The 24,751-nt window shown below is 39.0% G+C and overlaps 2 protein-coding genes across 4 annotated transcripts in view; one reads left to right on the top strand and one right to left on the bottom strand.

Annotated features, from left to right (window-relative positions):
* TIMMDC1 (translocase of inner mitochondrial membrane domain containing 1) overlaps positions 1 to 9,625 on the top strand; it is a 28,225-nt gene extending 18,600 nt beyond the window's left edge. Inside the window, exons 6-8 of the mRNA XM_032298990.1 lie at positions 1,494 to 1,604; positions 9,100 to 9,312; positions 9,564 to 9,625. Coding sequence (XP_032154881.1) covers positions 1,494 to 1,604; positions 9,100 to 9,250 — 262 coding nt within the window. The 3' untranslated portion in view covers positions 9,251 to 9,312; positions 9,564 to 9,625. The remainder of the gene's footprint in view (positions 1 to 1,493; positions 1,605 to 9,099; positions 9,313 to 9,563) is intronic.
* Positions 9,599 to 24,751, bottom strand: part of CD80 (CD80 molecule) — a 31,073-nt gene continuing 15,920 nt past the window's right edge. For 2 of the 3 annotated variants that reach the window (XM_032298987.1, XM_032298989.1), the window contains 2 exons: positions 22,010 to 22,294; positions 15,028 to 15,813 (listed from right to left, as the gene is read on the bottom strand). In XM_032298987.1, coding sequence (XP_032154878.1) covers positions 15,575 to 15,813; positions 22,010 to 22,294 — 524 coding nt within the window. In that variant the 3' untranslated portion in view covers positions 15,028 to 15,574. Of the gene's footprint in view, positions 11,477 to 13,922; positions 14,035 to 15,027; positions 15,814 to 22,009; positions 22,295 to 24,751 lie in introns of those variants that run through there. The other variant, XM_032298988.1, reaches the window with a different exon arrangement.

Here is a 24,751-nt window from a genome sequence, read left to right as displayed (position 1 = left end):
TCGCATGTCATAATCTACTGTTGCCATTACTTTTGTTGTAGTGTTAATATACCAGTTTGGTTTGAAGGGAAAAGTTGTAGAAGTTAGCAACAAAAATATTTTTTATTATGGTTATAAACAAATACATAAATTCACCATCTTAACCATTTTTAAATGTATAGTTCAGTAACACTAAGTGTATTCACATTGTGCATGACATCTGTAGAACATTTTCATCTTGCAAAATGAAACTATATCCATTAAAAAAACTAATTTCCCCTCCCCACACCCCCCAGCCCTCAGCAAACATGTTTTTACTTTCTGTTTCTATGATTTTGACTACTTTAGATACTTCGTATGAGGAATCATGCAGTATTTATCTTTTTGTGACTAGCTTATTTTGCTTAGCATAATAATATCCTTGAGGTTTATCTATGTTGCAGCATGTGACAGGATTGCCACTTTTTTTTTTTTGAGACCGAGTCTCGCTGTGTCACCAGGCTAGAGTGTAGTGGCACAGTCTCAGCTCACTACAACCTCCATCTCCTGAATTCAAGTGATTCTCCAGACTCAGCCTCCTAAGTAGCTGGGATTACCAACCACCACACCCAGCTAATTTTTGTATTTGTTAGTAGAGACGGGATTTCTCCATGTTGGCCAGGCTGGTCTCGAACTCCTGACGTCAGGTGATCTGCCTGCCTTGGCCTCCCAAAGTGCTGGGATTACAGGCATGAGCCACTACACCTGGCCTGCCCTCTTTTTTAAGGCTGCATAATATTCCGTTGTATGTGTATATCACATTAACCATTTGTCAGTGGACATTTAGGTTGCTTCCACTTAGCAAAAATAGTTTTTAACATGAGGTTAAATTATAGATGGAGGAAATTTAAGGTAGGTGAAGGTCAAATACTCCTAATCCGAGAACACAAGAACCAAACTCTTTATCACTATAATAATTATTAACTAAATCAGTTTCTCAATGGGTTGCTATTGGCATTCTGGGTGAGACAGTTATGCCAGACTCTTGAACTTTAGGATATTTTGGTGATCCCATCCCCAAAAGCCAGTATAGCATCCCTTTCTCAACCAAAAATGCCCTCTACATTTCTTGTCTCCTAGAGGAGCTGGGGCCATTCTGAACTAGAAATTTCATTTCATCTTTGGTGTGGGGCTACTTATTAGAACTTGTCATAAATATATATTTTTTTCCCTCTTTGTTTTGATTTATTTCTCATTTCTCATGAAAACAGCCAGTTTCTAGATCTGTTGTTTTGTTATATATCAGCCAACTTTAGAAGGTTGTAATGATTGTTTTTCTCTGTTGTTCAGTCCAGGGAAGAGATTACCTCATTTTTTTTTTTTTAATTTGACAAGGACACTTTAATTCTCAAATGTTCCTATACCTGATAGTGAACAAGTGGCTCTGGTGTTGCTCACGTCTTAGCAGAGAATCTCACAAGTTGTAAGGTCTAATGACTCTTTTTTCCTGAGCTTTTCCTCTCTTTTCTTCTCAGCACTCCTATAGGAAGCCTGATGATGATAATTCAGAAGTACTCTGGTGAGACTGTTCAGGAGAGAAAACAGAAGGACCGAAAGGCACTCCATGATCAAAAACTGGAAGAGTGGTAAGGAACATGTTAAGCCCAGGGAATCGTGGTTGTCTTATCCCCAGGCCTTATATAGTGGTGCCCTGTTAAACTCATGTACTTTAAACTGCTACTCAATTCAAGATGAGTTTATTTTTACTGATACAACTCATACTATACATGTATTTTAATCTATTTAAAGAGAATGGAAAAATGAAAGACATTAATTTTAGTTTTAATTTAATGAAGATCTTTCTTTGTATATGTTCTTTTTAAGTTAAAATGTTGTAAATCTTATTTGCTTGCATGTTTTTTCTTTTCCTATGTTCTTGACTGCATAGGAAGTTACCTAAAGAGAATATTCATCAAGGAGTGAGGTTTACTTGGCATATTTAAAAAGTACATCCTTTGCTGGGTGGGGTGGCTCACTTCTGTAATCCCAGCACTTTGGGAGGCTGAGACAGGTGGATCACCTGAGAGCAGGATTTCGAGACCAGCCTGGACAACATGGTGAAACACCATCTCGACTAAAAATAAAAAAGTTACCTGGGCGTGGTGGCACACACCTGTAGTCCCAGCTACTTAGAGGCTGAGGCAGGAGAATCACTTGAACCCCGAAAGCAGAGGTTTCAGTGAGCTGTGATTGTGCCCCTGCACTCCAGGCTAGGCCATAGCGCAAGACTGTCTCACAAAAGAAACAAGTGACATTCTTTTTTATACATACATACGTAAGTAACACACAGCATGTTAAGTCTCCACAGAGATTCTTTTTCTTGCTGTAGACACAGAGGAATTAGGTGGACAGTAGCTGTTCATGCACTGAAGCCACTGAGGAGCATGAAAACTTTTACCTCTTGCATCTAGTCATTTCCTGGGATGCAATTTGTGGGGTAGGGCAATCAGACTGATAGCAACTTTGCACAGATTCTATATGTAAGATCAACGTAACAGGCTGCCATCTAGTGCTCCTGAGTACAAATGATTCTCACTAGCTCAGCTTCCTGGGTACCTAAGACAGCACTGGCTGGTGCTGCTGTTGCTGTTGCTGTTCAGTATTATAATTGGATAGATGAGAAATCATTATTTTCTAGTGTTTTTAGTTGAAACCTTACGTTTCTGTTAACCATACACACATGGAAATTCTTAAGAGCTGTAGGTCCATTATCCAAGGACTTAGGTGCTATATGAGAAAAAAGCATTGATTTTGGATTTCAAGGTTTCAATGAAACCTTGAAAGCTAGACCTAAATCGAGCTAAACTATCAGTTCGTTCTGTGATCTTAGATATTTTCCTTAACTTCAAGCCCTCAGGTTTTTTTTAGCTGTTCTAAGGAACAGAATTATACCACCTTGTTCAGTGTTTGTTTTATTCCTTCCTTTTTGTAGTAAAAGGTAGGTGGGACACGCAGTTATCTAGGTTCTAGGGTGCACTTAAAATTCTGCTGATATAATTTGACATTATAGAAAATTAAAAGGATGAAAGATTCCCTAGGTGCCGGACTTCTTTTTTATTTTTTGAAAAGGAAGCTTTGAGAAAGAGGTTAGAAAGGTAAGGAATGTATATTGGCTATTTGACATTGATACAGGATGTTATGGAAGAATTAGCATTTGGAAAAATATGAACACATAACTATTTCAATTTAAAAAGTAGGGGTGGGTGCAGTGCTCACACCTGTAATCCCAGCTTTTTGGGATGCCAAGATAAGCAGATCACTTGAGGTCAGGAGTTTGAGACCAGCCTGACCAACATGATGAAACCCCACCTCTACTAAGAATACAAAAATTAGCCAGGTGTGGTGGCATGCACTTGTAATCCCAGCTACTCGGGTGGCTCAGGCAGGAGGATTGCTTGAACCCAGGAGGCAGAGGTTGCAGTGTGCTGAGATCGTGCCACTGAACTCCAGTCTGGGCCACAGAGCAAGACTCTGTCTCAAAAACAAACAAACAAACAAACAAATAAATAAATAAATAAATAATTTTTAAAAAGTGAATGAAAAATTAAAAACTGCAGAAGTTTGTCAGTGATTTAGAGATCAGTGATTTTGAGATGGTAAAGCTTAAGAATGGCTGGCAAAGGCTATTCTAAGGTCATTCACCTGGAGTTTCCACCACAGGCAACCCTGCCAATTCTAGTGAGTGAGCTGCCATGTGCACCCCCTGAAGACCGGCCGACCTGGTGCCACCATTTACCCCCCCCATCAGGTTAACAGCAGATTTGCCAACAGGAACCTTACAGGTCAGGATAGAATGAGATGATACATTCAGAGGGCTGAAAGAAAAAAAACAAACTCCTACCAAGAATATTATACCTAGCAATGCTATTCTTCCAAAATGAAGGAGAAAGTCTTCCCAAGACAGGCAAACACTGAGGGAATTTATCACCATTAGACTGTCTTATAAGAAATGCTTAAAGAACTCCTACATCGGAATGCAAAAGTACGGTAGCTACCATTATGGAAATACATGAAAGAATAAAACACACTTGTAGAGCAGATACACAAATAGGAATGAGAAAGGAATCAAACCTTATAATTACAAAAATCCGTCAACCATGAAAATAAATAGTAGGGGAAGAAAGAAACAAAGGTTATACAAAACAACCAGGAGACAATTAACAAAATGACAGGAGTAAATCCACACCTATCAATAACAACGTCAAATGTAAACACTTTAAATTCCCCAGTTAAAGATTTAAGCTGGCTGAATGAATTAAAAAAAATTTACAGACTCAATTATATATTCTGACTACAAGAAACTCACTTCACCTGTAAAGGTACAGATAGGCTGAAAGTAAAGGGATAGAAAAGGATGTTCATGCAAATGGAAATCATAAATGAGGAGGAATAGCTATACTAATGCCAGATAAAATTGGCTTTAAATAAAATATAAAAAGAGACAAGTTCATTATATAGTGATAAAGAGATCAATTCAGCAATAGGAAATAACTATAAATATATATACACCCAACACCAGAGCATCCATATATATAAACAAATAATATTAGAGCTAAAGGGAGAGAGAAACCCTAATATAATAGCTGGGAACTTCAACACCATACTCCCAGCACTGGACAGATCATCTAGACAAAATCAACAAAGAAACATCAGACTTAAAGTGTACCATAGATCAAATGGACCTAACAAACATTTATAGAACATCACATCTAACAGCTGCAAAATACACATTTTTCTTTTTCTTTTCCTTTTTTTTTTTTTGAGATGTAGTCTTGCTCTGTTGCTTGAGTGCAGTGGTGTGATCTCAGCTTACTGCAACCTCCGTCTTGCAGGCTCTAGCGATTCTTCTGCCTCAGTCTCCTGAATAGCTGGGACTGTGGTGGCACACCACCACACTTGGCTAATTTTTGTTTTTTTATTAGAGACAGGGTTTCACCATGTTGACCAGGATGATCTCAATCTCTTGACAATCTCTTGATCTCCTGATCCACCTGCCTTGGCTTCCCAAAGTGCTGGGATTACAGGCATGAGCCACTGCGCCTGGCCTTTTTTCTTATCTTGGAATGTACAAGTATCAAAAATTTTAAAGGTCAGAATAATGTCAAGTATTTTTGCAGACCACAACACAATAAAACTAGAAATAAGTAACAGGAAGGACTTTGGAAACTGTGCATATACACAGAAATTAAATAACATGCTCCAGAACAACCAGTGGGTCAATGAAATAATTAAGAAGGAAATTTAAAAATTTCTTGAAACAAATGAAAATAGAAACACAACATACCAAAATATATGAGATACAGCAAAAGCAGCACTAAGAGGGAAGTTTACAGCAATAAATGCCTCCATCAACAAGTAGAAATATTTCAAATAAACAACCTAATACTACACCTCAAAGAACTTGAGAAACAAGAACAAACCAAACCTAAAATAAATAGAAGGAAATAAATAAAAAGATCAGAGAAGAGCTGAATAAAATAGAGACTTAAAAAAAATACAAAAGAACAACTAACGAAAAGTTGGTTTCTTGAAAATAAACAAAATCAACAAACTACTAGTTAGAAAAAAGACCCAAATAAATAAGGTAAAAAACAAAAAAGGAGACACTACAACTGATACCATGGACATAGTTAGTATCATTACAGAGTACTATAAAACAACTATATGCCAAGAAATTGGAAAAGCTACAGGAAATGGATACATTCTTGAGCCCATATGATCTATCAAGATTGAGCCAAGAAGTGATAGAAAACCTGAACAGACCAATCACAAGTAACAAGATTGAACTTGTGATAAAAAGTCTCTCAACAAAGTAAAGTCCAAGACCACATGGCTCCATTGCTAAATTCTGCCAAACAGTTAAAGGAGAATTAAGACCAATTATCAAACTATTGAACATAATGAAGATGAGAGAATTCTTCCAAACTCATTCTACAAGGCCATCATTACCCTGATACCAAAACCAGACAAGGGCACATTAAATAAATAAATAAATAAATAACCTACAGGCCAATATATTCTACAAAACAGTTCTTAACAAAATACTAGGAAACCAAATCCAAGAATACATCAAAAAGATTATACATCATGAACATGTGTGACTTATCCTAGGGATGCAAGGATGGTACAACATACACAAATCAATAAATGTGGTATATCATATAAACAGAAGGGAGGACAAAAACCATATGATCATCTCAGTAAATGCAGAAAAAATCATTTGGTAAAATCCAACACCCCTTCATGATAAAAACTTTCAGAAAGTTAGGGATAGAAGGACTATTTCTCAGTACAATAAAGGCCATGTATGACAAACTCACAGCGAATATACTGAACAGGGAAAAGTTGGAAGCTTTTCCTTCAAAGAACTGGATTGAAATAGGAATGCCCACTCTTACCAGTCTTATTCAATGGAGTATTAGAAATCCTAGCCAGAGCAGTTGGGCAAGAAAAAGAAATAAAGGTCATTGGCTCACAGTTGTAATCCCAGCCCTTTAGATGGCCAAGGCAGTCAGATCACTTTAGGTCAGGAGTTTGAGACCTGCCTGGCCAACATGGTGAAACCCCATCTCTACTAAAAATACAAAAATTAGGTGGGTGTGATGGTACACACCTGTAATCCCAACTACTTGAGAGGCTGAGGTAGGAGGATTGCTTGAGCCTGGGAGGTGGAGGTTGCAATGAGCCAAGATGGTACCATTGCACTCCAGCCTGGGTGACAGAATGAGACAAAAGAAAATTAGCGGGGCACAGTAGTACATACCTATAGCCCCAGTTACTTGGGAGGCTGAGGCTGGAGGATCCCTAGAGTCCAGGAATTTGAGGCAGCAGTGAGCTATGATTGCATCAGCACACTCCAGCATGGGCAAGAAAGTGAGACCCTGTCTTTTTTTCTTTTTTTTTTTTTGAGGTGGAGTTTCACTCTTACTGCCTATGCTTAAGGGCAGTGGTGCGATCTTGGCTCACTGCAACCTCCACCTCCTGAGTTCAAGCCATTCTCCTGCCTCAGCCTCCTGAGTAGCTGGAACTACAGGCACACACCACCACACCCAGCTAATTTTTGTATTTTTAGTAGATTTGGGGTTTCACCATGTTGGCCAGGCAGTTTGGTTTCAAACTCTAGAACTCACGTGATCCACTCACCTTGGCCTCCCAAAGTGCTGGGATTACAGGCATGAGCCACTGTGACCCTGTCTCTTTTTTAAAAAAGAGGTGGGGAGCAGCTTGAGGGGAAACTTGTATTTCTCAAAAAGTACATACAAGTGGCTAACAAGTGTATGAAAAAGTATTCAACATAAATGCAAAATTGGGGTGATGTTTATCCCAATTAGAATGTCTCTTTTAAAAAAGGTAAAATAAGTTTTTGCGAGGATGCAGAAAGAAAAGGGAACTCACGTATTTTTGATAGGAATGCAAATTAATACAGCCATTATAGAAACAGCATGGCAGTTCCTCAGAAAACTGAAAACAGAACTACTATATGATCCAACAGTCTCCCTAGTGGGTATTTATCCAAAGAAAAAGAAACCAGAATATCAAAGACTTATCTGCACCCCACCCTTATCGTGGCACTATTCGTAATAGCCAAGGAATGGAGTCAATGTCATTGTCCATCAGCAGATGAATGGATAAAGGAAATGTGATATATATGTACCATAGAATACTATTCAGCCATAAAAAAGAATGAGATCCTGTCATTTGTGGGAACATGGATAAGACTGGAGAGCATTGTTATGTAAAATAAGTCATCCACAGAAAGATAAATACTGCATGTTCTCTCACTCATGTGGAGCTAAAAAAAAATGGGCTCATAGAAGTAAAGAGCAGAATTATGGTTATTGGAGGTTGGGGAGGGAAAAGGGAGGAGTCTAAGGAGAGGGAATTTAAGAGATTGATTAATGGACATAAAATTACAACTAGAACAGAGGCCTAAGTTCTAGTGTCTGTGGCACTGTAGGATGACGATAATTAATAATAATTTATTGTGCATTTTCAAGTAGCTAGAAGAGAGGTTGTTAGAATGGTTCCAACACTAAGAAATGATCAATGTTTAAGGTGACACATGACATATATGCTAATTACCCTCATTTGATTATTACGCATTGTGTATTTATGAAAATATTCCTTTGTACTCCATAAATATGTACAATTATTAGTATCGATTTTAAAAAGAATGGATAAAAATAAAAAGAATGGATAAAAACAAATCATAGTAAGGAAAGGATACTTTGGCAGAATGAAAGTGTCAAAATTGTATGGCATGTATGTATGTGTTTATATGTGTGTGTGTGTAATATTTCTAAGGAGAGTTAATTCAGCAAATGTTTAAGTGCCTACTTCTTGTATGTGCCTACTTCTTTGCTTGAAAATAATACAGGAAAATCAAACAAATTGAGAGTAAAAAAAAAAAAAAATGCCTTAGTGAGCAGAAAATGTAGAAAACTAACGATAGAGATACAGAACAAATGACCAAATCTGTTTGTGAAGAGTGAGAAGAAACTTTAGGCAACCCCAATAATCACTGAAGAAAGACACTAATACTTGATTTAGAAACAGAACTGATCTATTATTTGGAAATTAGATTTTAACTCTTCATAAATATAAATCTATAATGTTGTCCTATCTGACTTTTCTCTACCTAGAATTACCATTGTTATATCATTTCTCCAGTTCCTACAAGATCTGGTCACAGAGTTTAAGAGTTGCAGGGTATTTACAGTCCCCCAGCCCTGGGAGCAAGAGGACAGCGAGACTTCAAGCCTTCACACCTTAGCACAAAGTGTGTCAGCTCCCACACATCACTCCTATAAGAATTCTAGGACCCAGTATACTAGGAATATTTTATGGATCAGAACTGTCACCACAACAGTATCCGTTATAGTAATGTAGAAGTCATAATTGGCTTGTGAGGTTAGGCAAAAGAATGAAGTTACTGTGTTTGAACTGCAGGGAGCAGTGTTTGCTCTGAAGTTGTTATACCAAAGCACGGAGAAAAAGACAAATGCTGTCCTTTTTGTTTTAAATTCGTAAGAACTAAAGAAATTGAGCAGTATTTGATTTATCCTTTTTATTTGATTACAGGAAAGCCAGATTACAAATTACTGCACGTCTCCCTGAGCAAATTGAAAGTAGCATACAGAAAAATCAACCTGAGGATGATGCTAAGAGAATTGAAGCACTGCTAAACCTTCCTAGAAACCCTTCAATAATAGATGAACAAGACAAGGACTGAAAGTACTCTGAACTTAAAACTCAGTGGAGAGTTGACGGGAGCTATGCTGCCATGTCTGTTGAATGCCAACACACAGGCCACTCTTTGGTCAGCCTGACAAATGTAAGTACTGGTACCTGTGGTGGCAGTGGCTTGCTCTTCTGTTTTTCTTTTTTAACTAAGAATGGGGCTGTTGTACTCTCACTATACTTATCCCTAAATTTAAATACATATTTATGTCTGTTGATCTATCAATATATACATATATGAATATATCCACCCACCTAGATTGTATAGCAGTAAATAAAACATTTCCCAAGAGACTAAAGTTGAATTTTACAGTTCGTATATTTATTCATGTAGTCTTTTAAAAGGGTATTCTGGAAGGAGGAGAGGGAAAAAAACAGGTAAGGCAAATGGTCTGTGAAACCCTTGGGTCCTGGAGCAGTGTGAGGCTAAATGTGTAGTAGTGTTTGGTTTAATATTAATAAAAATCAGAGATGATTTCTTTGCCACTTGAAATAAAATACAAATTCAACAAAAAGTAGATCAGCATTATTAAAGAAACAGTTCAACATTGTTTCTTCCCTTAGTATTGCTGACAAAGTATCTGCTGTAGAATACAGAAATTACTTAGATTAGAAATACACCTAACAACTGTTAGTAAATGAAAAGAATTACTGAATTAAGCATATTGACAGGAAGCAACTGTTAGTATCTTTTGTTGGTGTTAGACCTCTCTGCCATACACTGAGAATATAGTTGTTACATAGGAGCAAGGTTTGTGAAACAGCATAGTGAGGTAGCTAAAGTCATGGGCTGGCTCTAAAGGCTTTGAATCCTGGCCATGTGGCTTAGCTGCCATGAGAAGTGCATTTAAGAAACTTTGTCATCTTTTGCTATCCAACTCCAGACTTTCAGATGATGATGTGACTGTCCCAGCTTAAGTTGCATCCACTCCTGGTCTAGAGTATTGTGGAAGGCAGTTTTAGAGAAAGGAGCCATGAGTAACAGAAACAGCAACTGGGTGTGTGTTAAAACACGCACTTTGAATGAAGAGATCCCCCATACAGGCTTTGTGTGAGCAACATGGCTGTTTATTCCCCCGGGTGCAAGTGGGCTTAGGCTGAAAAGGGCGTCAGTGAAGGGCAGTGGGATAGGAGTTGGTTTTATAGGTTGGGGCAGATCTTTTGGGGAGGGGGCAGGGGTATTATGTAGGTGAGGGTTGTGGGGTGGGGAATGATCAGCTGAGGCAGGCTGGTCTTCAGACTTTCTGGGTCCAGGCTTCCACATGGAGACCTGACAGTATGTCTTTCCAGTTCTCCGCTGATGTCAGAAAGGCCCAGAAATACCAAGGAAAAGCCGTCTTAGGGATCTAAGAAGGCTCTGTGAAAAGCTACCACCTTAGACATTGGAAAATACCTTACTGTTTAGTGCATACACAGTAAATAACTCATTTTAAATGAGGACTTTCTCATAAATATTTTACAAATGAGGTCAAACTAGCATAAAGCCATTTAAAGAGATTATCAGTCCAATATGAACCAATTGATTGTAAGTCTTTGGACCATCCCTTTCCTCCTTGACTACTGCTTTGAGGTACATAAATCATTCATGTTAAATATCAGAGGAGATTAGTTTTGGATAGTTCTACTTTCTTTGTACCTCATGGGGGAGTGAGAAAGCAACAATAGAGAACACAATGAAAAATGGAATACTGGCTAAACGCCAGTAATATTTCCATTATCCTAAAGATGTTCATGCCATACTACCTATACATGATATTGGACTTTTGTAAACCACAACATGAAATCAGATCAAGTCTCTGAAGTTGACCTGATACTGGACAAATTCTACTTCCAGCAGCATTTTGCCTGACATGTATATGTATACACCAGCTAACAGGCCAGAGTCAAACTGATGAAGGGAAAGAGCACCAGAGTTAGGAAATCTGGGTTCTGGCACTGGCCTTTATAATTGTGGTTGTCCTGGGCCTCAGTGCCTTTGTCATTAATGACACTGGTATTCTCTAAAGTCCCTTTCAGAACTCAAGAATTCCACATTTCAAAACCCCTTTATCCAGGTCAGCAGAGCAACTTCTTTGCCCACCGTATTCCTCTAGACACTTCCTGCAAAGCAACTGAAGTGAAGAAGCACCTAAGAACAGATACACAAAGGTCAAGGTGGGGTAATCCTGTCCCTCTGAAGAAGTTCCCAGAAGAGGTCAATTGCAAGTGAAGGTGGGACCTGAGAAAACAAATAAATGATTACATCAAACCCTATATTGGCAAAGGAGGAAAACTTAAATTTATATACATATATATTTAATATATATTGGTGCTTGCTAAACATTTGCCTAATCAATATTTCATGTGATAAAAATTGCCAGAATAGTTTTAAGTTGTCTCATAATTTAGCGCTCTCTTCATATTATTCAGCTATCAAGATTACTATGTCCAAGTTGGGAGTATCTTTGATCTTGAGATTAAAAATATATATATAATATGTATTTATATATTTAATATATGTATATATTATTTTATATATACTATATAACATTTTTATATTTAATGTTTATATAAATACAAAATATATAAATATTTATATATCTTATATATAAATATATATTTAATCTCAAGATCAAAGATATTCCCAACTTGTACTTAGTAATCTTGATAGCTGAAGAATATGAAGAGAGGGCTAAATTATGAGAGAATTTAGAACTACTCTGGCAATTTTTATCACATGAAATATTGATTAGGCAAATGTTTAGTAAGCACCAAGACACTCTTCTATGTGTGGGGCAAACAAAGATGTATCAGGCACAGTTGCTTTCCTCAATAAGCCTACATACAGTCCGGTAGAAGACAGAAGGAAGATGTGGTACATGAGAATCAACCCATGGTGGTGGTATGAGATGTGCTATAGAGGTGGAACTGCTTGAGCTGGACAAGATGGTTAGATAAGGCCTTGTGTAGAAGACTGGGTACATGGCTTTATTCTGAAGTATCAGTAGACTGAGCAGAAGACTTTTTAGATAGAAAGTCAGGAAAATTGTAGATAATGACAACTGAGCCAGAGCAACATCTTGGAGGGGACCTTTTGAGGAGTGAACGAGCATTCAGTGGAAATGAGAAAACAGGATAGGAAGTTGGGAGACTGCCTTGGGGGAATATATGTATAGGCTGCCAGTTTGTAGTGAACAGAGCCTGAACTTGATGTCCAGTTTGAACCTTGGTTTTGTTCCTCATCTATATGGCCTTAACCTCAAGCAAATCACTCAACCTCTGGGAGCCTCTGGTTTCTCTCCCATAAAATGGAAATTGATCTTGCTTATAGCAATTTTTATAAGACAAGATGAAATAGTGCTTTTGCAAAACAACCTGTTGTGTAAGTCCCAGGTGTTATTGTTTCTTTTTCTTTCTATTTCCCCCTCCTGCCCAGGACAATTCTTGCTTTCCTTTATTTTTAGAGATAATTTTCTAGACTAATTTTTTTTTTTTTTTTGAGACGGAGTTTCACTCATGTTACCCAGGCTGGAGTGTAATGGCGCGATCTCGGCTCACCACAACCTCCGCCTCCTGGGTTCAGGCAATTCTCCTGCCTCAGCCTCCTAAGTAGCTGGGATTACAGGCACGCACCACCATGCCCAGCTAATTTTTTGTATTTTTAGTAGAGACGGGGTTTCACCATGTTGACCAGGATGGTCTCGATCTCTTGACCTCGTGATCCACCCGCCTCGGCCTCCCAAAGTGCTGGGATTACAGGCTTGAGCCACCGCGCCCGGCCACTCTAGACTAATTTCTTACGCTGGTGTTACTCCAGCCTTCACAAGTCAAAGTTGAACTGTCGAGGGAGGCTCATAACTACCCTGAACCTGATAGTCAGTGTCTTGGATTCTAATGTCCCACATAAGTTTCTCTTGCATGAAAATTCCTGGGGATTTGTGACTCACTAAAGCTAATGCTGTGTTAGGTTCTCTTAACAGGACGAACATTCCAAACCCCAGATAGTAATTATCCCATTATATGTAGAGTCAGTAACACCAAATCTAAAGTCTTGGGTTCTATTTACCCCATTCATGTGAGACACTGGAAACTATACCATGTGAGGAACAATTGACAGAACTCAGTGAATTTAGACTGAAGAGATCAGCTGGAATGTGGAAAGTTAAAAAGTTTTGGAGCTTTTCGTAGGCACTGGGTTCTCTTCTGAGTTTCTGAGTAGGAAAATGACATGACAGAGTAGTTCTTTATGAAACTTTGCTCCATGATTGATCAGTAGGATGTCTGTTAGTTACCATGTTAGTACAAAGTGGCCCTAACCCATATCCATCAATACTGAGAGATACAGGGGAAAAGGAATGATCAGATTAAGAAATTAGCCCAGGCAAGATGAACTCAAATTAGTGTTTTATAGATAATGAAAAGCATTGAATTGGCTAACAAGAGGGGGGAATATTTCAAGATGGCAGAATGGAAACCTGGCAAAAGAAGAGGTTGCATTAAGCGAATTGCATGTGGGGAGAAAGGAGAGGGATGTTAGGCATCTTGTATCTGTTTAGTGTAACCTGAAAGGTTTTTGAGAAGGTGAGGTAGTAGACAAAACAGCTTAAATTTAGTACTAAGAGGAAGAGAAGAGTGCCTCATGATCTCCAAAATCCATGTATCCCAGAAGAGATGACGGAGGCTACCTTCAGATGTTTTTTTCAACCTCTTGCTTCTGCGGATCCTGTTATATAGGGCGTACGCTTTCCCTTCTCAATCTCTCATTCCTCCTTCTCTCTCTGCATCTTGGGGCAAAGCCTTGGAGACAAGAACAAACAATAAAAATGATAAGTGAGTTTCCCTTGAATTGTGCACATATATTAATATTTAGCAGTGCTTCACACTGGCTTAGAACTGGAGCAGTGATTCTTACACCAGGGGCGATACAATGCTACCTCTCCACCTCTCTACCAAGGGAACGTTTGGCAATTCGTGGGGATATTTTTGGTTGTCACAACTGGGGCAAGGAGTGCTTCTGGCATGTAATGAGTAGAGGCTAAGGAAGCTGCTAAACATCCTACAATGCATAGAACAGCACTCCAAAACAAAGAATTATCTTGCTCAAAATGCCAGTAATGTTGAGGATGAAAAACCCTGAATTAAAGGGGTAAGACTGGATAGTTGGTATTAGAAACATCCTTGAGCCCACCTTTTTATCTTACCCTTGTGAAAAGTTGGTAACAGCAGAGACTCTCTAAGGAATTCACTGAGCTTTGGCATTTGTGTGTGTGTGTGTACGCGTGCACGCATGCGTGCAAACACTCTAAAACCTGGAAAAATCAGCATATGTTGATCTCCCAATTTTATTTGATCAGAGTACATGCTTTCTACTCAAAGAAGAGTAGATATTTCTTCATAGTGATGATGGCCATATCTTAGACCATAGAACTCGCAGCTCCTCTTCATTTAATCACAGAGATTGAGGGCAGCATATGCCTAACACCCAAAGTATAAATTTGTAGGGTAAAATCTTAGAAATGTTTTCTTTCATCAACCACTCCGGATCTTTCATCCAAAAATGTATTCTAATGAACTGAGAATTTGTTTTTGTGAGATGGAGTCTCGCTCTGTTGCCCAGGCTGGAGTGCAATGATGCAATCTTGGCTCACTGCAACCTCTGCCTCCTGGTTTCAAGCAATTCTCCTGCCTCAGCCTCCTGAGTAGCTGGGACTACAGGCACATGCCACCGTGCCCAGCTAATTTTTGTAGTTTTAGTAGAGATAGGTTTTCACCATATTGGCCTGGTTGGTCTCGAACTCCTGACCTTAAGTAATCCACCTGCCTTGGCCTCCCAAAGTGCTGGGGTTACAGACGTGAGCCACCGTGCCCAACCTAAGAACTGAGAATTGGGAAGATCACTTGTAGCCATGTAGTTTCTCAGCTATATTAGTGCATCCTGCCTTCCTCCAAGAAAATGATTCTTGGCCCCAAAATTTGTCAATTTGCCTTTTCTCTAACTCCAAATCAAAATTAGAATAACAGAAGGATGGTGGCCATGGAAGTTGGAATTCACTAAGGAGCTCATAACAACTTACCTGCCAAATCAACTAGCCTTTAAAAAAAACACACAAACAATAGAATATCATTTAGCCTCAGAACGTTTTCAAATAGCAAACCTCAGTCTCCAAAAATATATAAAGTTAGGGAAAAAATAAATGGACTAAACTAGAATGTGTCTTGAGGGTGGTGACTTCTTGTCTTTGTAATTCCAGTGCCTAGTAGAGTGCCACACATATAGGAGGTGTCTGGAAAATGTCCAGTGAATGAACAGAACTTGCTTAGACAAGTAAAGGAGATACTAATGTTTCCATAGACTTGCTATAAACATGAGAAAAGAATAGGCTAAAACCTGAGAGAGATGCTGAACCATGCTAATAAGAGTTTGGTCTTCCAGAATTGAAATCAGAACGATAGTGTGATAGTACTTACGGTAGGCCAGGCAGCAAAGCACAACAATTCCGGTTACTGAGATTATGGGCGTAATGAGCGTAATGACCCAGGATAGGAGCGAGGTATCAGGAAAATGCTCTTGCTTGGCTATGGAGGGAAAAGAATAATGTCAGCTGTAATGTGTTTCCTACTGCCTGATACTCATTCTGTGCCTTTTCTACTGATGCAACTGTGGAATATTCTTTGCCTGGTAAGCTCTCCAGTATGCAGCTGCTAGCATTTTTCTTGCATAATTCTTCAATCAGGCGCATACTTGTGGGCAACTAATATTCAGATGTCAGATATATTAAAACTGAAAAAGACACTTTGAATGTCTGCATTTACTGAATTAAATAGACATAAGGAAGACTCTAAGAAAGTATTTTAAAAACCGTCTTGACATACTTCACTTTTATAGCTGATTATAACTATGTATTACTACTAATTGATTGATGTTGTGTTCTAGGTATACTTTATTTTTCTGTCTCTAGCTCTGTCATGCCGTCTTCCTTTGTCTTAGCATATTCTGTCTCCACACAGACACACACACCCTTTCCTCACAATAGCTGCCCTAAAGCTACAGGAGCCACTTTGTATTCACTTTCAGATACAGGTTTTTCACCCTCTAGCCTAGAGCTACTGGAAATACAGAACAAGTCTGGCAAAAAACTAAGTGTGGATATGGCTTGGTATTAGGTGGGACCATCCTAGAAGAGAGCCCTGAAGGTTATCAGCTGTAGCTTCAGTCCCACAGAGAGCACAAGAAGTACCCGAGGAAGGATGAGGGTGGGGAGGAGAAGGATGTTGGTGGATATGGTGCTGCTGGTTCATCCCTCCAGATTAGGAGCAGCAGCTACACTATTTATTCTTCAGCTGCTTTGAGGAATAGTTAGCAGCAACATCTGGAAAAGGGGCAGGGACATAAATTATAGCAGCTCATCTTCTAGTTTCTCTTAAATGGCTTACAAATAAGTGAATATTTACCAACTTATTGTTTTTACTTTTCTGATTATTAAACCTATTGGTTTTATTTATTTATTTATTTATTTATTTATTTATTTATTTATTTAGATATGGAGTCTCACTTTGTTGCCCAGGCCAGGCTGGAATGCAGTGGTGCAATCTCGGCTCATTACAACCTCTGCCTCCTGAGTTCAAGCAGTCCTCCTGCCTCAGCTTCCCAAGTAGCTAGGATTACAGGGGCATGCCACCACGCCCGGCTAATTTTTGTATTAGTAAAGATGGGATTTCCCCATGTTGGTCAGGCTGGTCTTGAACTCCTGACCCAGGTGATCCACCCACCTCAGTCTCCCAAATTGCTGGGATTACAGGCATGAGCCACTATGCCTGGTCTAGTTTTATTCTTTTGCTTGTTGGACTTCTCATCAGCATTTGGCTAGTTGGACGCTTCTCCTTGGACTTCTATGTTACCGTATCCTTCTGTTTCTGTTTGTTGCATTCAGTTTTCTCTGAAGGCTTTTCTTCCTTTTTTTGTCCTCTAATTATTGTTGTTCCCATGGTTCTGTTTGTGGTCCCATTTGGCCCTCACTGGTCCCAGGCTTCCTAGGTGATATCCTCCACACCCGAGACTTGAAATGCCATTTGAGGCCAGGCACAATGGTTCACACCTGTAATTCTGGCACTTTGGGAGGCCAAGCTGGGCGGATCACCTGAGATCAGGAGTTCAAGACCAGCCTGGCCAACATGGTGAAACTCCATCTCTACTAAAAGTACAAAAAATTATCAGGGCATGGTGGTGTGTGCCTACAATCCCAGCTACTCACGAGGCTGAAGCAGGAGAATTGCTTAAACTAGGGAGGTAGAGGTTGCAATGAGCTGAGATCACACCGCTGCACTCTAGCCTGGGTGACAGAGTGATACTCTATCTCAAAAAAAGGAAAAGGAAAAAAAAAAAGGAAATGTCATCTGATTTCTAAATTTGTATATTGGATGGATGCCAGCATCTCCACCAGATTAAAGCTGAATTTACTACATGTTTTCCAAATCATATCTACCACCTGTATCTCCCATTTCAGTTAATAACAATACCATTTAGTTACCCAAGTAAGACTGTGGTATTTTTTTTGTGCTCATTTCCCAGTAGGCTCCCATGTATTTTCTGTTCTATATTCATAATATCTCTGGAACTTACTGCTTTTTCCCAAATCTCTTGCAGCAACTGCCTTAGTTGAGATTTTTCTCATCTCCCACTTAATAGCCTACAAACTGGTCTCTTTGCTTCAGGTTTCCTAGGCTCTACTAACTCCTGCACATTGCTATCACAGTAATCATTCTAAAACACATATTTTATCATAGTGTACCTACCACTTAAAGACTAGGGAGAATTGGTTTTTCTTTTTTCTCTTAAAACACAAGATTGCATGGAGATGTTAAGTGATTACCAGAGCTGACCTCTACAGACTAGAATGACACAAAAAATAACAAGCCAATGCTGTTATCCAAGGAGTCTAGAAGTTTCACAGGCTTCAGCTGATTCCTGGCTTCCACTCCACACCCATCCACAAGTCTCGTTCAACCTAGAGAGAGTATGTGTGTGATGAAATGAGGGAGACCTCAGTAGTATCAAGCCAGCTCTGTCGTGATACCTGCTAGAAACCTGGTAACAGAGGCAGATCCAAAATCCAAGGTGCACAGCTGTGTGAGGGCATTTGCACATGTAGCTTATTACATACCATGAGTACAACTCTCCTAGATTTATTGCCTTCCAGTTTATCAAGGGAAAACAAATTTGGTAGGACTACACTAAAAAGAATCATATGCCCAATCTGCTTAATTAATAACATTTGGGCTTTTTTTTTTCCTTCAGATCAGTTATTTACTGATGTGGTTTGGCTGTGTCCCCACCCAAATGTCATCTTGAATTATAACTCCCACAATTCCCACATGTCATGGGAGGAACCCAGTGGGAGGTGACTGAATTATGGGGGAGGGTCTTTTCTGTGCTGTCCTCATGATAGTGAATGAGTCTCATGAGATCTGATAGTTTTATAAACAGGAGTTTCCCCATACAAGCTCTCTTTTTGTCTGCTGCCATCCATGTGAGACATGACTTGCTCCTTCTTGCCTTCTGCCATAATTGTGAGGCCTCCTCAGCTGCGTGGTACTATGAGTCTAAACCTCTTTTGTAAGTTGCCCAGTCTCAGGTATGTCTTTATCAGCAGCATGAAAACAGGCTGATACATTTACACATCAATGCTGTACTCACATTGACCTATAACATTTCTACGAACTTAATGTATGTTTGTGCAGTCAGCCCTTGACATCCCATAAATGCATTAGTTGCTTTTGACTCTTATTCTAAATAATCCCCACACAGTCCAATTAATGAGATTTGAGATATTTATACCCTAAAGCTCTCCAATCACAAAGACAAAAACCCTTAAGTTGGCAAACTATAGCACATGGGCCAAACCTGTCCTGCCACCTGTTTTTAAAAATGAAATTTTGTGGCTGGTCATGGTGGCTCACGCCTTTAATCCCAGCACTTTGGGAGGCCAAGGCAAGTGGATCACCTGAATTCAGAAGTTCAAGACCAGCCTGGCCAATGTAGTGAAACCCCATCTCTACCAAAAAAATACAAAAATTAGCTGGGCATGATGGCAGGCACCTGTAATCCCAGCTACTTGGGAGGCTGAGGCAGGAGAATCGTTTGAACCCAGGAGGTGGGGGTTGGAGTGAACCGAGACTGCGCCATTGCACACCAGCCTGGGCAACAAGAGTGAAAGTCTGTCTCAAAAACAAAGAAATAAATTTTGTTGGAACACAGCCATGTCATTCATTTATGTCTTATCCGTGGCTGTTTTTGTGCTATAACCAGCAGAGATGAATTGTTGCAGCAGAGACTGTGTGACTACAAAGCTTAAAATATTTACTATCTGGCTCTATTCAGAAAAATTTTGCCAATCCCCATCCACATATATCCATATTTTAATATAAATAATGTCAGCCAGGTGCAGTCACTCATACCTGTAATCCAGCACTTTGGGAGGCTGAGGCCGGCGGATAACAAGGTCAGGAGTTCAAGGCCAGCCTGACCAACATAGTGAAACCCCGTTTCTCTTAAAAACACAGAAAAATTAGCCAGGCATGGTGGCACCCACCTATAATGCCAGCTACGCAGGAGGCTGAGTCAGGGGAATTGTTTGAACCTGGGAGGCGGAGGTTGCAGTGAGCTGAGATTGCACCACTGCACTCCAGCCTGGGTGACAGAGTGAGACTCCCTCTCAAAAAAAAAAAAAGGAAAAAGAAAAATCCAAATCAAAATGCAATTCAAGCTAGTATTACTGATTTAATAATCAGTACTCTGTACTGCTTTCTACCTTCAATCAGAATAATGTAAAATTGGTTAAATAATACTATAACGAGAAAGTTAAAATAGAGACCTAAACTATCTTTATGATTCAAGCCTCATTTTAATAAAATTTTTACCATACATAAAAGATGACTGAGATGGGTAAGTTTGGAGTATCAATAAAGTCATGTCAGAGTTTGGTTTATATTTGAACTAATTTTCCTAGGAAATTTTATCTCATTGAGGAAAATAAAGAATCTGCTGTCAGACTGAAAGATCTAGAGTAAATCATATACTAGCATGAATTGCTAGACCATCTAAAATAAATTCTCAACTATAAGTTAAGTCATGAAGAAGACATGCTATTATATATTGTGCTATATACTTATATGTAACTGTATATCAAACTCAGTGTATTGTTTCTTACTATGCAGTCACAAAACCTATCCTTGAAAATGGGGTTAGGGGTAGGGAGAGAGACCTGTGGTCCTCTGTATGATCAGCCATACAGTTTAAACAAGTATTAATATTTCAAACATCTGAGTTCACCTGTAAGCCATCTTAAGCCATCATAGGCTTATGATGCATATATTCATATAAACCCAACTTTTTCATTGTATATTTTCAAATGGCTTCACCTCTTGAGGAAAGGGAATTCTCTAAGTTTACTACCAGTAGGCTAAAATATTTGTCCCAAGTTGACCTTTTTTCAGGCATTGTCTTCAAGAGAAGACAGACTTGGTTCCGAAACCAGTAGTACTTAAAAAGCACATTAACCCACACAAAAAATAATTGTTTGGCACCATGGAACCATGTGGGTAGCATGCCCTAAAAAAAAGTACCAAATCCCTAAGGGCAATTTCAAAGGGCACATTTTAATGCTTTCAATCACAATATTGTTACAATAAATTTTTAAGATGAATGCTTGATGGAGAGTGGTTATTAGGATATATAAATTTTAGAATATTTATTAAAAGAAAATAAAATTAGTAACTTCACACCTTGCACAGTGACTTTATTTTTTAAGTTTATTTTAAATTGTTTTATTTATTCCTTTTAGAGACAGTGTCTCACTCTGTTGCCCAGGCTGGAGTGTGGGGGGCATGATCATAGCTCACTGCAGCTTTCAACACCTGGGCTCAAGTGAGCCACCCACCTCAGCCTCCTGAGTACCTAGGACTACATGTGTGTGCCACCAAGCCTGGCTAATTTTTTAATTTTTTTTGTAGAGACAGTGTCTCTTCATGCTTCCCAGGCTGGTCTTGAACTCCTGGTCTCAAGTGATCCTCCCACTTCAGCCTCCCAAAGTGCTGGGATTACAGGCATGAGCCACTGTGGCCAGCCTCACAGTGACTTTAATAAGTCATAATAACACATGTTATTTGTGTATCTAAAAATACTATAAAATACTATCAAAGTAAATATGACAATTCTAAAATGTGTCTGGCTGAGTTACAGTAATATGCCACATAAAAATGGCATATTACTAAAAGCACAAAAAAATTAGCCAGGTGTAGTGGCACACACCTGTAATGCCAGCTTCTCAGGAGGCTGAGTCAGGAGAATGGTTTGAATCCGGGAGGCACAGGTTGCAGTGAGCTGAGATTGCACCACTGCACTCCAGGCTGGGCGACAGAGTGCATATATGATGGTATTCCATAAAATTATAATACCGTATTTTTACTGTACCTTTTCTATGTTTACATATGGTTAGATGCGCAAATACTTACTGTGTTACAACTGCCTGTGTATTCAGTGCAGTAACATGCTGTACAGGTGTGTAGCCTCAGAGCACTAGGCTGTACCATGTAGCCTGGGTGTGCAGTTGGCTCTACCATCTAGGTTTATGAACGTACACTGTGATGTTCCAACAGTGACAAAATTGCCTAATGATGCATTTCTGAAAATGTATCCCCATCATTAACTGACACATGACTGTATTATCTTTTTAGATTCTCTATAGCAGAAACTCCCCGGAACAATGTCACTTACGTGTTCTCCAGTTGAAGGTCTGATTCACTTTTAAATGTCCATACTTAATGAGACACATGAAGCTGTGGTTGGTTGTCATATTGAAATCCAGTTTGCTGCTAATAGTATAGAGCTCAGTTTCAGGGTCTTGGGAAACTGATGTGTTGATGGCATTTAATTCTTCTCCATTTTCCAACCAGGAGAGGTGAGGCTCTGGAAAACCTCCAGAGGTTGAGCAAATTAGCCTTCTAATGTCAGAAGAAGTTGGGATTTCAAAGTCAGTTATACTGGGTCTAGGGAAGTCAGCTAAAGAAAGAACAAGAATATATGATTACATATAGTTACAAACCTATGTGTGTAGAGGTTTATTTTTAAATAATTTTCTAGCTTTAATAGGACCATGATAAAGGCCGGGCGCAGTGGCTCACACCTGTAATCCTAACACTTTGGGAAGCCAAGGCAGGTGGATCACCTGAGGTCAGGAGTTCAAGACCAGTCAAGTCAACATGGCAAAACCTTGTCTCTACTAAAAATACAAAAATTAACCAGGTTCAGTGGCAGGCGCCTGTAATCCAGTTAGTCAGGAGGCTGAGGCAGGAGAATCACTTGAACTCGGGGGTTGGAGGTTACAGTAAGCTGAGATCACACCACTTCACTCCAGCCTGGGCAAAAGAGCACTCCATCTCAAAAAAACAGAACAAATAAGAATGATAATATGAGATATAATTTGCAACTTCCCATTAATCAGTAATAGTTATATATAATCCAAAGGCTAACTTTGATTTAAATTAGTTATATCAATTCTTTACCACTTTTGATGGAGACAGGAGGGCACTTATTAGAGAAAGGAGAAGTAGTTTTGTGTGAATAAACGTTGCCAGAGAACTTGCAGTTGTTAAGAGATGAAGAGGAAAGTAATAGACATTTACTGAGCTCTTCTTTGTTAGTTCTGGACCTTATCTCATTTTGCCTTCATAGAAACCCTAGAGAGGTAAGTTGTAGATCAAAAAAGGCCAAAGATCAACAATTTCACATGATTTAACCTAGTATTATTTCCATTTTATAAGTATTCAAACAGGTTTAGAGAAATTATAACCAACTAGTAATGGCAGAATTCAAATCTGTCTGACACCAGAGCCTGTCTTTTCTTGTCCCTGCCTTTCTTTCTTTCCTTTCCTTTTCTCCTCTTTTCTTCCTTTCTTCCTGATTACTTGAAGTACACAAGTGGCTTTCTTCTATGTTAGCTATTTATTTATTAAACTATAGTGAACACCTGTAAACCCATTCTCCAACTTGACACACAAAACACTGGCAGTAAATTAGGTGAATCTGCTGGTATGGTGTCACGTATCCTGTCCCTCTCTTTCCCTTACCTAAGGTTATCACTACCCTAAATTTGTGGTTAGCATTTCTGTGCTTTTTAAAAGGTTGTCTTTTACATAAGGGGCCTGTGGCTTTGCTCTTGAGAATGGTTTCTCTTGTCTTCCTTTCTGGCTTTATCCTTTGAACATTGCCCTCTCCTCTCTGACTACCTAAACTCAAAACAAAAATAGAGAAGGCTTTGCCTAACATAGAACTTTCATTTGGAAAGGGTCTAGATGCGGAGAGAGAGAACATAAATCTGGTCAGGGAGAGGAGATCTTGAAGAAAGGAAAATGCTGCCTAATTTGCAAGCCTGGGACCTGCCTTTTGAAGAGACATTGTGTGCATCTGAGTGGGGGGCAGGTATTGAACTGTAGTCATGAGTTTTTGCTTCTACTGATTCTCACCAACACCACCACCCCCCCAAAAAAAACACCCAGGACCAGTATTTTTAACTTTGTATATTTATTTCTGGATGGGTTTTCCCCTCTCTTTATTCTGTTCTGAGACCCTGGACAAAGCTCTTTATTTTAGGTGAGAAGAAAAACTGTGAACCACATTAGTGATATTTTCATCTGAAAATATAATTGAAATTTATTTGAATAAATTAAATTTATTTGAATTCATTTCAATTTTTTATTATTTTGATAGCAAATGTGCTATTTATTTATTAATATGTATAAGGAAGCCTGAAAAATAGAAAGCTGTATAGATTAAGTTAGTTGTTAATTGGTTTGGGAGCCTTCCATGTGTAATTTATGACTTCTCTGTGTTTAAATATTTGTCTGAATTAATTTCCTGGGATGAAGCTATGCTAGTTTTCAAAAAGGAGATGCCTTTCAGAAATTTGTATATTTTGCAGTTGCCAGACCAATATAATACCTGGTTGAAATTTAAAAAAAAAAAAAAAATAGTAGTCTTTTACTCAGAAAAACCTATGTCCCAACAACAACCTTCAGCCTATAACCTCATCTACTACACTTTATTGATTTTCTTTTTTTCATTTTTGTACTTTTAGTAGAGATAGAGTTTTACCATGTTGGCCAGGCTGGTCTTGAACTCATGGCCTCAAGTGTTCCACCTGCCTGGGCCTCCCAAAGTGCTGGGATTACAGGCATGAGCCACCGCATCTGGCCTAGGTTTTCTATTTTTTTTTTTTTTTTTTTTCAAGACAAGGTCTTGCTCCATCACCCAGGTTAGAGTGCAGTGACATGATCCCAGCTCACTGCAGCCTCGACCTTCCAGGCTCAAGCCATCCTTCCACCTTAGCCTCCCAAGTAGCTGAGACTATAGGCATGTACCACTACACCTGGCACCCGGCTAATTTTTTAATTTTTTGTAGAGACAGGGTCTCACTATGTTGCCCAAACTGATCTTGAACTCCTGGCTCAAATGATCCTC

This window comes from Sapajus apella, unplaced genomic scaffold (assembly GCF_009761245.1).
Source record: "Sapajus apella isolate SASKATOON/1434 unplaced genomic scaffold, GSC_monkey_1.0 scaffold40, whole genome shotgun sequence".
Taxonomy (NCBI): Eukaryota; Metazoa; Chordata; class Mammalia; order Primates; family Cebidae; genus Sapajus; species Sapajus apella.
Note: the sequence above shows the minus strand (reverse complement) of the source record. Positions and strands in the feature narration are given on the sequence as shown.